This window comes from Lates calcarifer, linkage group LG9 (assembly GCF_001640805.2).
Source record: "Lates calcarifer isolate ASB-BC8 linkage group LG9, TLL_Latcal_v3, whole genome shotgun sequence".
Classification (NCBI taxonomy): Eukaryota; Metazoa; Chordata; class Actinopteri; family Centropomidae; genus Lates; species Lates calcarifer.
The window spans coordinates 18,395,443-18,410,021 of NC_066841.1; the positions used below are offsets into that span (position 1 = coordinate 18,395,443).

The following is a 14,579-nucleotide window of genomic DNA, read 5'->3' on the forward strand; positions in this document are numbered from 1 at the left end:
AGTCAATCGGGATAATGCGTCTAGGACTAGTTCGCGTTCAAGCGACCCCTGGAAATGGCCAAAAACACACAATTTTTTCACCTTCCGGTCAAAATAAAAATACTTTCTGTTGGGTTTAGAATATGGCTCCAAGAGACTTTTTGGTGCGTCATGGGATGTTACATATGTGTGCAGATTTTCAGATTTTTAGGCGCAACGGGCTTGAGGGGCTGTTCCGTTTAAAAATGTAGGTGGCGCTACCGAGGCCATTTTGCCACACCCATGCTCAAGACCCCTAAATTCTTAAATTTTTCGCCGTGCCTGACGCGTCTGCAAATTTTCAGGAGTTTTGACGCATGTTAAGGCCTTCAAAAAGGCGATCAAAGAGGCGGAAAAAGAAGAAAAAAAATAATAATAATAATAATTAAAGCTGCGAGCAGCGTTGAACGGGCCCTCGCACCCGGCGCCCGTCGGGGGAGCGGCGACCGCGGGACCCCGGCAACCGCGGGGTCAACGCAGGTCGCAGGGCACACGCTGGCGTAACAGTTCACACTTCCGAGATGTAAAAATTTAAATAAAAGCTTTTATGCTAATTATTTTCTGTGATAATATTTTTCAGAGCTCATCATCTGTGACAGCTCTTGGCTCTCCTGACTGTAACCTCTCTGTGGCAGCTTCTCACAGACTCAATCAACTCCTCTTCCCCTCCCCCCTCAAACACAAACACAAACACACCCACACACACACACACAAACACACAGAGAAATACCCCCTCCCAAAAGGAGATAAAACTCAGTTTTAACTTGAGTTTACAAGCTTTGAGCTTTGAGCAAAAGCATTTTTTTAAGTTCTGTTATTGGGTGCATATATAAATCATTTATGCTTAAACAAGGCTTATAATGAAGTTATTTGAACAGTGAATATCTCATCTGCCTAAAGTCAGGGCGACGCCACTAACCAGCTGTAGGGATGGGTATCATTAGGATTTTATCTTTATCCATACAGACCCCTATCAGTCCAGCTCAGACTGTTACTGGTTTAAGAGAGTGAAGTTTATAGCAATTTGCAAAATTTGGAGATTAGTGACAAACTAACCAGTTAGACTACATACAGACAAGCTTTCATTTTAGCTGTTAGTAACAGTTTGCCATGAGCTTAACCAGCGTGCTGTGCTTCCTGTTAAACATGTCATGAGACTGTGGACAACGCTGAAAATATTACTTTACTAACTACTGGCCGAACAGGCGCTTTGACAAAGAAAAGGTAAAGGCCAGCAGCTTTTACTTTTCAATGCACTTGTCGTCAACTTGAGTGGCTTATATTCAGCTGGTTCACCTCGACGCTGGAGGACCTAGTGAACTTTTCCTGTCGCCGTACACTGAGTAACACGAAAAAATCAGCTGACCCCGTGTGAAATTTCCTAACTGATCAAAACCAAACTGTAAAGACAGCATCAATCCACGCTCAGCTTTGGTCAAGGGGAGACATATGGTAAGATTACATGAATTCATGTAATCTTCTTTGAGACTACAATTTCAGACTTAACTAAGTCATTCACTAGTGTCTTGGCAGCGTTTATGGGTTCTTTAGACAGGTCTCTAACTGGTTTTCTTTCCAGGGTCATTGAAATCTTTGGCTTCCTACCTCTGCCAGGCTTGTTCTGCACAGTGTGGCTCTCCTTGAATTTCTCGGTGGCGCTTCTCATTTGAGTTCTTGACGCTTGGAAATGCTGTTATAACTTTGTATATCCTTCTCCTGCTTCCTAAGCATCGACAATTCTTCAAGTCTACAGTGATTTCCTTAGTTTTTGGCATGATGCTTTCTCAAGTGACAGCTCAAATCTTAACTGAAGTTTTTATACCGCGTGTAAAGCAGCTCTTGGCTCTCCTGACTGTAACCTCTCTGTGGCAGCTTCTCACAGACTCAATCAACTCTTCTTCCCCTCCCCCCTCAAACACAAACACAAACACACACACACACACACACACACACACACACACAGACACACACACACAGAGACCCCCTTCCAAAAACCCATCAAAGAGTAATACAATGGCTCCATCTGTAGGATAAAGTAGAGAGTCGCAACAGGAAGTTACCCCAAAATCTGAGGTTTCAAACAGGAAGTTGGGTTTCCGAACTTTGACGGGCCAGAACCGGCACACGCTTCGACCCAAACTCACAATTTTCGGAGCCAGTCTTCCAAAAATCCTTAAGTCTGTCCTGACAACATTTGAAGTGAATCTGGTCACCCGTCTAGAAACTGGACATCACACTATAAAATATGTCATTTCCTGCTATAAATAGGTGGTGCTACAACAATTGTATGAATATTGACATATGGATGTGTGCAGATAGGTACCATTAACAATCCTGTAAAGTTTGATGCAGTTTGGACAAAGTATGGCCGAAATATAGCAAATTTAAAGCAACTTCCTGTTTTGTGGCGAGTGATCGAACTTTGAGGGGCCATAACTTCCACGCCCTTCAATGAAAAGTCCGAAACTTTTGCAATTTAACTTCGTCTATGTCTTAAGAACAAATTATCAAATTTTGAAGTCAATGGGATAATGCGTCTAGGACTAGTTCGCGTTCAAGCGACCCCTGGAAATGGCCAAAAACACACAATTTTTTCACCTTCCGGTCAAAATAAAAATACTTTCTGTTGGGTTTAGAATATGGCTCCAAGAGACTTTTTGGTGCGTCATGGGATGTTACATATGTGTGCAGATTTTCAGATTTTTAGGCGCAACGGGCTTGAGGGGCTGTTCCGTTAAAAATGTAGGTGGCGCTACCGAGGCCATTTTGCCACACCCATGCTCAAGACCCCTAAATTCTTAAATTTTTCGCCGTGCCTGACGCGTCTGCAAATTTTCAGGAGTTTTGACGCATTTTAAGGCCCTCAAAAAGGCGATCAAAGAGGCGGAAAAAGAAGAAAAAAAATAATAATAATAATAATAATAATAAACCGAACGAAAACAAGAGGGTCCTTGCAACTCGTTGCATGGCCCCGTTGGGCCCACGCAACTCGTTGCTCGGGCCCTAATTAAAGCTGCGAGCAGCGTTGAACGGGCCCTCGCACCCGGCGTCCGTCGGGGGAGCGGCGACCGCGGGACCCCGGCAACCGCGGGGTCAACGCAGGTCGCAGGGCACACGCTGGCGTAACAGTTCACACTTCCCAGATGTAAAAATTTTAAATAAAAGCTTTTATGCTAATTATTTTCTGTGATAATATTATTCAGAGCTCATCATCTGTGACAGCTCATGGCTCTATTGACTGTAACCTCCCTGTGGCAGCTTCTCACAGACACAATCAACTCCTCTTCCCCTCCCCCCTCAGACACACACAGACACACACACACAGAGACCCCCTTCCAAAAACCCATCAAAGAGTAATACAATGGCTCCATCTGTAGGATAAAGTAGAGAGTCGCAACAGGAAGTTACCCCAAAATCTGAGGTTTCAAACAGGAAGTTGGGTTTCCGAACTTTGACGGGCCAGAACCGGCACACGCTTCGACCCAAACTCACAATTTTCGGAGCCAGTCTTCCAAAAATCCTTAAGTCTGTCCTGACAACATTTGAAGTGAATCTGGTCACCCGTCTAGAAACTGGACATCACACTATAAAATATGTCATTTCCTGCTATAAATAGGTGGTGCTACAACAATTGTATGAATATTGACATATGGATGTGTGCAGATAGGTACCATTAACAATCCTGTAAAGTTTGATGCAGTTTGGACAAAGTATGGCCGAAATATAGCAAATTTAAAGCAACTTCCTGTTTTGTGGCGAGTGATCGAACTTTGAGGGGCCATAACTTCCACGCCCTTCAATGAAAAGTCCGAAACTTTTGCAATTTAACTTCGTCTATGTCTTAAGAACAAATTATCAAATTTTGAAGTCAATCGGATAATGCGTCTAGGACTAGTTCGCGTTTAAGCGACCCCTGGAAATGGCCAAAAACACACAATTTTTTCACCTTCCGGTCAAAATAAAAATACTTTCTGTTGGGTTTAGAATATGGCTCCAAGAGACTTTTTGGTGCGTCATGGGATGTTACATATGTGTGCAGATTTTCAGATTTTTAGGCGCAACAGGCTTGAGGGGCTGTTCCGTTAAAAATGTAGGTGGCGCTACCGAGGCCATTTTGCCACACCCATGCTCAAGACCCCTAAATTCTTAAATTTTTCGCCGTGCCTGACGCGTCTGCAAATTTTCAGGAGTTTTGACGCATTTTAAGGCCCTCAAAAAGGTGATCAAAGAGGCGGAAAAAGAAGAAAAAAAATAATAATAATAATAATAATAATAAACCGAACGAAAACAAGAGGGTCCTTGCAACTCGTTGCATGGCCCCGTTGGGCCCACGCAACTCGTTGCTCGGGCCCTAATAATAATAAACCGAACGAAAACAAGAGGGTCCTTGCAACTCGTTGCATGGCCCCGTTGGGCCCACGCAACTCGTTGCTCGGGCCCTAATAATAATAAACCGAACGAAAACAAGAGGGTCCTTGCAACTCGTTGCATGGCCCCGTTGGGCCCACGCAACTCGTTGCTCGGGCCCTAATGATCGATCCCTCCCATGCTCCCCCCCTGCACCTTCTGCAAAATTGAAATGAGAACAGAAAGGAGGGGCAGGGGGCGGGGGATACTATGATTAGGGGCTAGGTGAGATGCCCATTAATTTAAGAGTAAAAGGAGGGAGAGGGAAGAGAGCAGGAGAAGAGCGAGCGCAGGGAGGATAGGCCGACCCCACATCGGGCCATCAATCACAAAGGCGCACGTTGTCTCTGGCGTGATGACCCAGCACTCTCTGCCTCTCTGGCACCCTAATTAGAATTCATAGCAAAATAGATGCAAGGAAACGGTTTGGGCCCTTCATAATTTTATAGGAAATTTATTGTTATTAGAAGAACCATTTGCTTAGTGTGATTTTTCCATTACCGGCTTGTCACGCAGGGTAGATAATATGGTCGAGGGTGGAGGGGGAGGGGGAGGAGGTGTATGAACTCCATAGATTGGGGTGTCAGTTTTGTTGATGGTGCATGTAGTTTACCTTGGAGCTGTGTCTAATGGGGGAAGTTGGTAGAGAATGCACAAAGCCTTGCAGCAGGATCCACATGCTCAGAAATAGCGCTGCCTGTAATAGCCTCAGAGACAAGAGAGGCCTAGGGAACACGGCAGACGAGAATGACGCCCTCATGCAAAAATGCACCATGCCAAACGTATATGCTCTAAGTGACTACTTTAAGTAAGCTGCTTTAAGCTGCTGAGGCTAATCTAACATAGATACAAGCCTGTATTTGCCTGTCCCTCAGTTTTCATAATTTTATTTATATAGTCCATCAGAATAATGATGCTTCTCATCATTGTTTGGAAATGTGTTGTCGCTGTGAATAGTAAAAATCACTTTACATCGTGTTTAATGGATTATCCAGAGGAACTGGGGCATTGTTGGAGAGAGACGCTGCTCTTGATTTATTTTAAATGTCATTTTTCAATGCTTTGAACACAACAAACCAAATCCTGTTCACCTCCTTTGTATTGGGGTGATGGCAGAAATCTCAGAGACAAATGTCTAAAAACCTGAGCAAATAAAACCAAAACCATCTAAATGACAAGACCAATAAACCTTTTCCACAGCTTTTTGACTTGTCACAGCCAGAAAAGCACATGGTTAACTAACCATATATAATTCATGGGATGTTCTAGTAAGGTAGTGTACACAACACCAAGGCCCTGAAACTGTCACACCTAACTGGAGTGCAGTCATTTTTCAGGATATTAATTACACCTGTGTCTTTACTGCTGTGAAAAAAGTCTATTTCAGATAAGATTTCAGAGTTGTCTTTTTGGTACCTTAACTATCACCAGCTTCTCTAACAGTGAATGTAACATTCACTTCCTATAAGAGTGTCCCTTTAAATCCCCATTATGATTTTAATTACCCATGGAATTTGCTATAGCACAAATATTACTAAATCTTGTGCTTGAGTTGGTTTCTCTGTGTTCAACAGATTAATCCACATATTTACAGAGACTGTACACAGTTTATTTTCCAAAGTTAGATCACACAGTTCTTCAATTTGTCCTGCTAGAGCTGAATGAAACAGATAAAGTTACTAAAGAGGACTCATTACAGACGGGCTTTAGAATAGTATGATGTTTGTACTCATTTTAAATATCATTACAGAAATATGCAGTAAGCACAGAAAAAGCACACAGAGACATGCCATTATGTACAGAGTGTACATAATTGCAGATTTCCATTCAGGTGATATAAATAGTAAAAAAACAAATATAAATACTTAATACTTTATAATATTCCTAGCTGTCAATATGTCTTTCCTGTCAATAGTTTGTTGCCACTCTAGTAGAAGCACCTGGCTAAAACTAATGCAATCCAATATAACAGTCCTGTAATAAAAATGATTCAGTAATGTCATTATCTGAGAGATGTAGTTTGTGGTGCTGTTCAACTGTACTACTATTTTGTCCTCTTTATTCATACTAATGGGGTTAGGCTGATTAACACACTAATCTCTACAGTTAAACAACTGCATCCTTCAAAATGACCATACAGTTGAATCAACACCCCAGTTTTATTGGAGGACTGTGTTAGTTGTAGCCAGATGTACATACTGAACATGCCACTGAGATCAACTCAATAAGCTAGCTTTATCTTTTAAACTTGCTGGATCTACATGTGATTTGAATGTACACAGTGGGTCACTCAATAAATATAACTTCACGTTGTATGATCCTCCAGTGATTCATTCATCAGTATTAGTAATGTGAATGTCAGAAAGGCTAATCGTCATTTAGATTTAAAATCCAGATTTCTAAGAGAATCTACAGAGAGGAGCTGTGCATGTACACATTTCATACGCACACAGAGACACACACAGAGACACACACACAATCAATGCAGGCTCATGACAATACTGATGGGTAAATGCACTGGGTTCTCACAGGGGCCACCAGGGGCCAGAAGGCTTTAATTGGGAAGACCAGATTCTGCACCCTTTCTCTTCTTCTTCACCCTCGCCTGCCCGTGATAATGCTGTTTGCATATTAATACACTGCCATGTCACTCACTCAGTCTCACAGTCAGTCAGCGAGCCAGCAAGCAGTTGGGTAGTGGGGGGGCATGCAACAGCCAAATGATTTTTGTGCTCCTACCAATGAAATATAGTTGATTATTGGCTCTCTCAGCTGCGGCTTCCTCCTTGTTCTCCTTTCCTTGTGAATTGAACATAAAAATGAGGTTTGTACCTGAAAAAAATAGAATTTATGGGAAAGATATGTGAAACATTTACTGATGGATTTCTTTCACAGGGTGGTATAAAATAAGTCAATTAAAACTTCAAGCGCAAACATTTTCTTTAATTATCAACTAACTACTTAGAATCAGTTGTAAATTGGCATTGTGTTTTTTCCAAGTGCAATAATAGTAGCTATTTTGACCACAGTCATATCTGTTAAGAAGTGTTTTATTTCTCTGGAGTCTAGTCAATTACAGCTTGTTTAAGATTTGAAGTATTTCTTCAGATTGTAAACTGCTACACATTCTTATAATTTCCATTAACTTGTATTTTAATACTGGAGTGAAAAGCAATAAAAAATGCACTACCACTTTCCACCTGATTTGCTTCATCCCTGTTCCTCTCTGTCCCTTCAATTGTCTCTATAGCTGGTGGCTGGCAGTGTGGTGATGGCCTTCGAGGAAGTCTGTCCAGATCGCATTGACCTGATCCATAAGAACTACAGAAAGCTGTGTAACCTGCTGGTGGATGTGGAGGAGTGGGGCCAGGTGGTCATCATCTCCATGCTGACGCGCTATGCCAGGACGCAGTTCACCAGTCCCTGGAAGGAGGTGAGGCAGTCACAGCACTAAGGAACAAAACTGATAGCAATTCACCGAATGTGTTTATATTCAACTTTGTCAGCATCTTTGATAGTAAGCTCGCTGTCCAGACAGGGTAGCAACTCCTGCTCATACTAACAACCCAGTTAGTTTACTAGAATTGAAAGATGCATTATGTGTAAGACATACGTCACATTGAATGTCTTGAATATCAACAAGAACTCTTAACAATAAATCACTTCCTCCTGGGTGAGAATCATGAATATGATATCTAAGTGAGTCTTGTTTCATGAGTGCATTCAGGTCCAACTAACAAGTATTGTCTGCGTATCCAAAGCCTGATATGCCTCATTTCTCTTTCCCTTAGAGCTCCATTGTTGTTCAAGTAAATGTCAGTGACCCACACTGTTGCAATGAGTGACTCATTACTGTCAACACACATGTACTGAAGTTCATTTCAAGTTCATTCAATCTCACATACTCTGTCCTGCAGCTGAAAGTATTCCTCCATGAATACACTCTTTACTCCTATTAGAGTAAGATTTTTGATAAATTGTAGTGCCCAGCTGTTGTAGTACATTACTCAAACTTTTTGGAATTGAAACTATATATTTCTGACCTGTTTTTAATTGAATGACAGCTGCAGAAACTGGTGGGTTAGGGTTGAAATCAAACAGGCAGGGGAAGTCAGAAAGTATTTGAAAATGGTCTAAAAAAAAAGGGAATTCTTCACAAAAAGAAAAATAAAGAATGACACCAGTTTATCCTTTAAAGATATAATTCCAAAAATGTATAAATTGAAATGCAAAAGCTACGATACCATTTTGTAGTCATAATTTAGGAATTTCGATTGCAACATTTGAGTTAAACTCCTACTTTTCAATATAAAATCTTTGTGTATTGAATTATTTTTATACAATTTAGCCATTTTACACTTTTGGATTTCTGTCCACAATTAGTATCTAGGGAAATGTATAAATACCGGCAACATAACATTTTTTATGATGCAGTATATCACTCAATTTTCCCAAATCACACGGGACAATTGATTTCAACCATCAAAGCTGAAATTTGTACAATTTTAGTTCACAGTAATTGGTGGTAGTAACATGGTGGTGTGTCTTCCATAGTCAGGTGGATGCATGATGTATTGAGTGTACACCTTCTGAGATAGTTTGATATATTAATCTGACATATTGTGCTGTTTTGTTTCAGGGTGCTGTGTTTGATGAGAACAATGAGAAGACGTTCTATGACTCTGACTCTGAGGAGAAAAAAGGCCAGATTGAGGCCAAGCCTTACATCATGGATCCAGATCACAGACTGCTGCTCAGGAACACTAAACCTCTACTGCAGAGCAGGAACACTGCTGTGAGTCAGCCAGACACTTAAACACAGACTTAAACCAGTTATCTTCAAGTCATTAAGTGTAGAATGAACACACTCCGGGGGTGAAGCTGATGGAAATTCATTGTTAAAGTGTGGGAAAGTGTAGTGTGTGTAAATGTATATGCTGATTTTTAACCGGTTGAGAGAACACTGGCGAAACATAGGTCCCTAAATGTGGCCTCTGCTCATATCTCAACAACATCTAGTGCTGCTGCAGCCCTGTATAGGTATACAATATCAAATTAACTTCCCACCAATAATTCCAAGATACATGTTATTACACAAATACAATGTACACACCTGAAAGCATAACTCAAACACATAAGACTACATGCACACACCCCACCATACTGCACTCCCCAAGACTAGGGAAAAAAAAAAAAAAAAATACATGAACGTAGTGAGTGCAGATCTCCATCACCCTGGAGTCTCAAGGCCTCTGTCACTGTGTAGCAGCGGGAGGAAAAATGCTCCCAAATGAAAGTGTTGATTAAAATGTGACACGCTGTTTCTTTACTCGCGACAACACAGTGACATCCTCCATCTTCATAGACGCCTGAACCCTTTCATTCTGCCTGCAATGATGGACACACGTCCTCTGGCTATTTAAAGCACAGCTGAAAAATTACATTTATAGAGTCATGTCATGAGTGCCTTTGTAGAGCCCTAAGAAATGCACAAGGTGTTTTATTTCAGCTTGGGTTGACAGATGGTAAAATAATGGTGTAATAATACTAAAGCATTTAAAAGTTTTAAAGTGCTTGTCAAAGTGTTGAAAAGCATAAAATCAAGTTAGAGTAAGATTTAGAGTTAGAAGGTTGCAACACTCTGGGGAGTGTTAAAATTAAAACAAATATCAAAGAATAAATAATGTTCTAAGAAGATGCAGGAAAGTACTTGAATCTAGGGCTAGGCAATATGGCCAAACTGTTCATATCAGTTGATATAGAGAAATATCATGATAAATGTCTAATCATGATTTCTTTCAAGTTTATAGGCTGTTTTTTGCTTCTGAGAGAAGGTTGAAATTTAATTGTGGTCAGAACGTGGCAAACAAAGGAACATTTCGCAAATCTGAGATCGAAAAAGTAATATAATACTAAATCTAACTAATCTAAAAGCCAATTTGTGTTTCTTTTCTGTGCATGCTATCTAAGCGTGGAAATTAACTATAAAAAACATTTATCAGCATTTGTTATGTTTCTATTGAGGAAAATTCTGTTGTAATTTTATGTTGTGATATAATTTTATATTGTGATATAAGATTATCACGATATAAGATTATATTGTGATAATTGTCATTATTGTTTTATCGCCCAGCCACTTAAATCCTTTTCAATTCTGACTGTGCGTGTTTTCAGGTGGTGATGTCTGTTGCCCAGCTCTACTGGCATCTGGCCCCTAAACATGAAGTTAGCATTGTCACTAAGTCACTGGTTCGACTACTAAGAAGCCACAGGTAACGCAAAAAAATTGTTGCATGTGATGTTGTGATGAACAATTTTCTTTTGATGCTGAGTTCACTGTATCTCCATGTGCTCATTTTATTGCTGTCTGGTTATGTTATTTTATTTCTCTTTTGCAAAGAGAGGTGCAGTACATTGTGCTTCAGAATATCGCCACAATGTCCATTCAGAGAAAGGTAAGTCTGCCTTTGGACAGCAGAACAATAAAGGTGTCGTGCAGTGACGCAGGATGTGTAATAACGTGAATTATCTTCCAACAGGGGATGTTTGAGCCCTTCATGAAGAGTTTCTATGTCAGATCTACAGATGCCACACATATCAAAACACTGAAGGTAACGGTTTATTTTGTGGCATCATGTATATAGTTTATAAGTCCCATCAGTCCCATCATGCAAAAAAAATACTGTATATCATTGGTGAAGTTACTGGGAGATTGGGAGAAACACCTGAGTGAACATCTGAATGTAGTAGTAGTAAGTAGAAAACAGTGAAACTTAGTTCTAACATTGTGCGACACTGTAGTTACACATGTACACAGACGAAGAAAGTAGTATGAGATTTGGTCCTGCTTTTGACTGTGAACGCAAGGCCAGAGGTGTGGAAACTGTTTACTGACTTTCAAGGATGGCACTTTTGTTTTTACACATTCTCATATTTTTTCTGCAACCACAAACCTTTTCTACACATTTACTGGCTCGATTTTCTCCTGCAGTTTTTGTTTTACAACCACATACTTCAAAACAAGCACAATAGCTTCTGAACATCAATTTACAAGCTCAGAATCTTATTGATCTTTACTTGAGCTTTTACCACAACAGCTTGTTAGACATTAAAATAAATTTCCTCAATGATTTTTGCAGTTGGAGATCCTGACCAACCTTGCCAATGAAGCCAACATCTCTACTATCCTGAGGGAATTTCAGGTTTGTCTTTTGTTTCCTATTAAGAACCATTACTTCACATCAACATTTAACAGTTAAGTTTCTACTCTTGTTTTGACTATTACACTTCTCTTGACTTGTCTTTGGTCTAATTTTTTTCAGACTTACGTGAAGAGTCAGGACAAGGCATTTGCGGCAGCCACGATTCAGGCCATCGGCAGATGTGCCACCAACATCTCTGAGGTGACAGACACCTGTCTCAACGGGCTGGTGCTGCTCCTTTCCAACAGAGATGGTAAAATAATGTGTTTCAATTCCACGGTATAATATAGTATAATAGAATATAATAAACAGTCCAGTTTTGTGTTTTTGTGTTGTGAGAACCTATTTTGTCTCTGCAGAAACTGTGGTGGCTGAGAGTGTTGTTGTGATCAAAAAGTTGCTTCAGACTCAGCCCACCCAGCACAGTGAGATCATCAAACACATGGCCAAGCTCTTCGACAACATCACTGTAAGACTCATCAGTGTGTTATTTGTGCTGTTGACCTGTTTGCACGTGTTCAACATGAAAGTTAAGACAGAAACAGATGAAGTGTTTAAGATAACAATATATCTTTTGTCACCTACACTTCTAGGTTCCCATGGCCCGAGCAAGCATCCTGTGGCTGATGGGAGAGTACTGCGAGAGGGTACCAAAGATTGCACCTGATGTTCTTCGGAAGATGGCAAAGACTTTCACGATAGAGGAGGACATTGTCAAGCTGCAGACAGTCAACCTAGCAGCCAAACTTTACCTGACCAACTCTAAGCAGGTAATAAATAAAATACCAATACCAGCATCAAGCTATTTGTTCTTGTGTTGACCCAAGCATAAGGCAGATGTGGTTCTGGATTAATGCTACTGTTTTCTGAAATAATTATACACATAGTACCTGAGGGATAAATTCGTTTTGTGTTGTCTAAATTTGAGGTCATGAATCATTCTTTTAAGTTTTGTATTACACAAGACACAGCTTTGTCTTGCTGCAGTTGAACACCTCTGCAGGTCAGTGCTAAATGCCTGGTTTAAATACAGAGCAGTGAATAAGACAGCTTTAATGTAATGGTGCATCACCTAGTGCAGCTTGGTGTCTACAGGCCCATTCAGTTACATGGGGCAATTTTGGCCTCTGAGCTGGGTTTATGAGGCCAGACGCCACCTCCTCAAACGAGCACATCATTAAACCTCTTGCTCCTTGTAATGTGTCGCAGGAGGACAGACTGAGACACAAAGTCAATGCTGTTCAGGATTTGGGTTATAATGCTTCCTTCATGGCAGCAGTAAGTTTTGTTTTTATGCCTGCCTAAATATTATATGTCAGTGCAAGTGCTCTTTCTCCCTATTTTGGGCCAGAGGAAGACTTTTTTACTTATTTAGGTTGAACCAAGGCTGAACCAGAGCTGTGGTTGAAAAATCAAAAAGATGTTTCCTTGACCTTCATGGAAAACGTCTGCATAGACAGACATAAGAGTGGTATCTGCCTTCTTATCTAACTCTTGACAAAAGACTGAATAAGCATGTTGAACTGTTCCCTCATGCATAATCTTGTCTCACTCATGCTTACCTTTATCCTTGTCTGTCTTCTACTCTACATGTCATCCTACTTTTCTCTTCCAACCTCTCAACTCACCACGCCCTATCTGCCCCAGACCAAGCTGCTGACCCAGTACATCCTGAACCTCGGCAAATACGACCAGAACTATGATATCAGGGACCGAACACGCTTTATAAGACAGCTCATAGTCCCCAGCGAGAAGAATGGAGCCCTCAACAAGTATGCTCGACGCATCTTACTGGCCCCCAAACCAGCTCCGGTGCTTGAGTCCGCCTTCAAAGGTAGTTCATACATTTATAACGTCAACCTTTTATCCTTATTTTGAAACATTAAATCCTCTAAATGGTTTGAAAATTTTGAATTAAATACCATTCCTCTCCTGTGCCTGTTTGGTAGTTCATCTAAGCAAATCACTGAATACGTATTAACTGGACCTCTATTTCACATCCAGTGGCTCCATTTCCACTAGTATGCAAAGTTGATTCAGGCAGTGGATTTATTATTCTGGTGTGTCTGTCTCTCTGAAGGGCAGTTAGGTCAGACCCCTTTACCTTGGACTAATGAGATGGGTAAATTATTGAGCTAATGCTAACCTTTTTCAGACACTGAGAGGGGAAAAAAATCTCTCTCATTTAGCTGTCTCTTCTCTCTCTCTCCCCCCTTGACAAAAGGGACAGAAACGGCCTTCTACAACATTAAAATTCAGAGGCAGTTTGCACCTACTGGATGTTTATGGAAAGCGTTAACCACCCCTGTCATTCTTAATATTCACGACTGAAGCCTTTTTTTCTCTCTTTTTTTGTTAGCAAAGCACAGTTTTTAGAGCACACCTCCCAAGGCACAGACACTGATTATCTTCCTGTGTTGACCACTGGGGAGAGAGAAGAGAGAATGTGCGTATGTGTGCACACAAAAACAGAAACCGAGAACTGATGTAAAATGCTTGTGTGTAATGAGAAAGAGGATGCCTAGATCGTCTATTAAAGCTCTCTAAATGTATACAGTGACATTTACTCACTGGCTCCCTCATCAAGGACAGACTGAGGTTACTGCCATCACCCATTTCTCCACCATTCATTTAACTTTATTTTGATCTTTTAATTTGTTTACCTCAATTGTCATTTCTGCCACCCACCACTATTATTGTCTCAACACAGTTCATTTTTATTTCATTTTATCTGATTTTTTCATTTTCTGTCATTTCTCTGTCCTCTACTTTCAGATCGAGACCGTTACCAACTGGGCACTCTCTCCCACAGTCTCAACATTAAAGCTACCGGATACCAGGAACTCTCGGACTGGCCGGCTGTTGCTCCTGACCAGTCTGTGAGGAACGTGGAGGTCATTGAGCCAGTAAGGAATCTACCTTCCTCACACACTTCTTCATACTTGTTAGCAT

The 14,579-nt window shown here is 40.8% G+C and overlaps 1 protein-coding gene across 44 annotated transcripts in view; it reads left to right on the forward strand.

The window, feature by feature from the left end:
- Positions 1-14,579, forward strand: part of ap3b1a (adaptor related protein complex 3 subunit beta 1a) — a 118,622-nt gene that overhangs the window by 23,247 nt on the left and 80,796 nt on the right. For 5 of the 44 annotated variants that reach the window (XM_051073053.1, XM_051073052.1, XM_051073047.1 and 2 more), the window contains exons 7-16: positions 7,676-7,858; positions 9,065-9,220; positions 10,600-10,697; positions 10,826-10,880; positions 10,965-11,036; positions 11,565-11,627; positions 11,748-11,880; positions 11,987-12,096; positions 12,221-12,397; positions 13,275-13,461. The exons of 8 other annotated variants lie outside the window; for them this stretch is intronic. In XM_051073053.1, the coding sequence (XP_050929010.1) occupies positions 7,676-7,858; positions 9,065-9,220; positions 10,600-10,697; positions 10,826-10,880; positions 10,965-11,036; positions 11,565-11,627; positions 11,748-11,880; positions 11,987-12,096; positions 12,221-12,397; positions 13,275-13,461 (1,234 nt within the window). Of the gene's footprint in view, positions 1-7,675; positions 7,859-9,064; positions 9,221-10,599; positions 10,698-10,825; positions 10,881-10,964; positions 11,037-11,564; positions 11,628-11,747; positions 11,881-11,986; positions 12,097-12,220; positions 12,398-13,274; positions 13,462-14,402; positions 14,534-14,579 lie in introns of all 44 variants that reach the window. 31 more of the 44 variants (XM_051073056.1, XM_051073069.1, XM_051073064.1 and 28 more) reach the window with 10 other exon arrangements.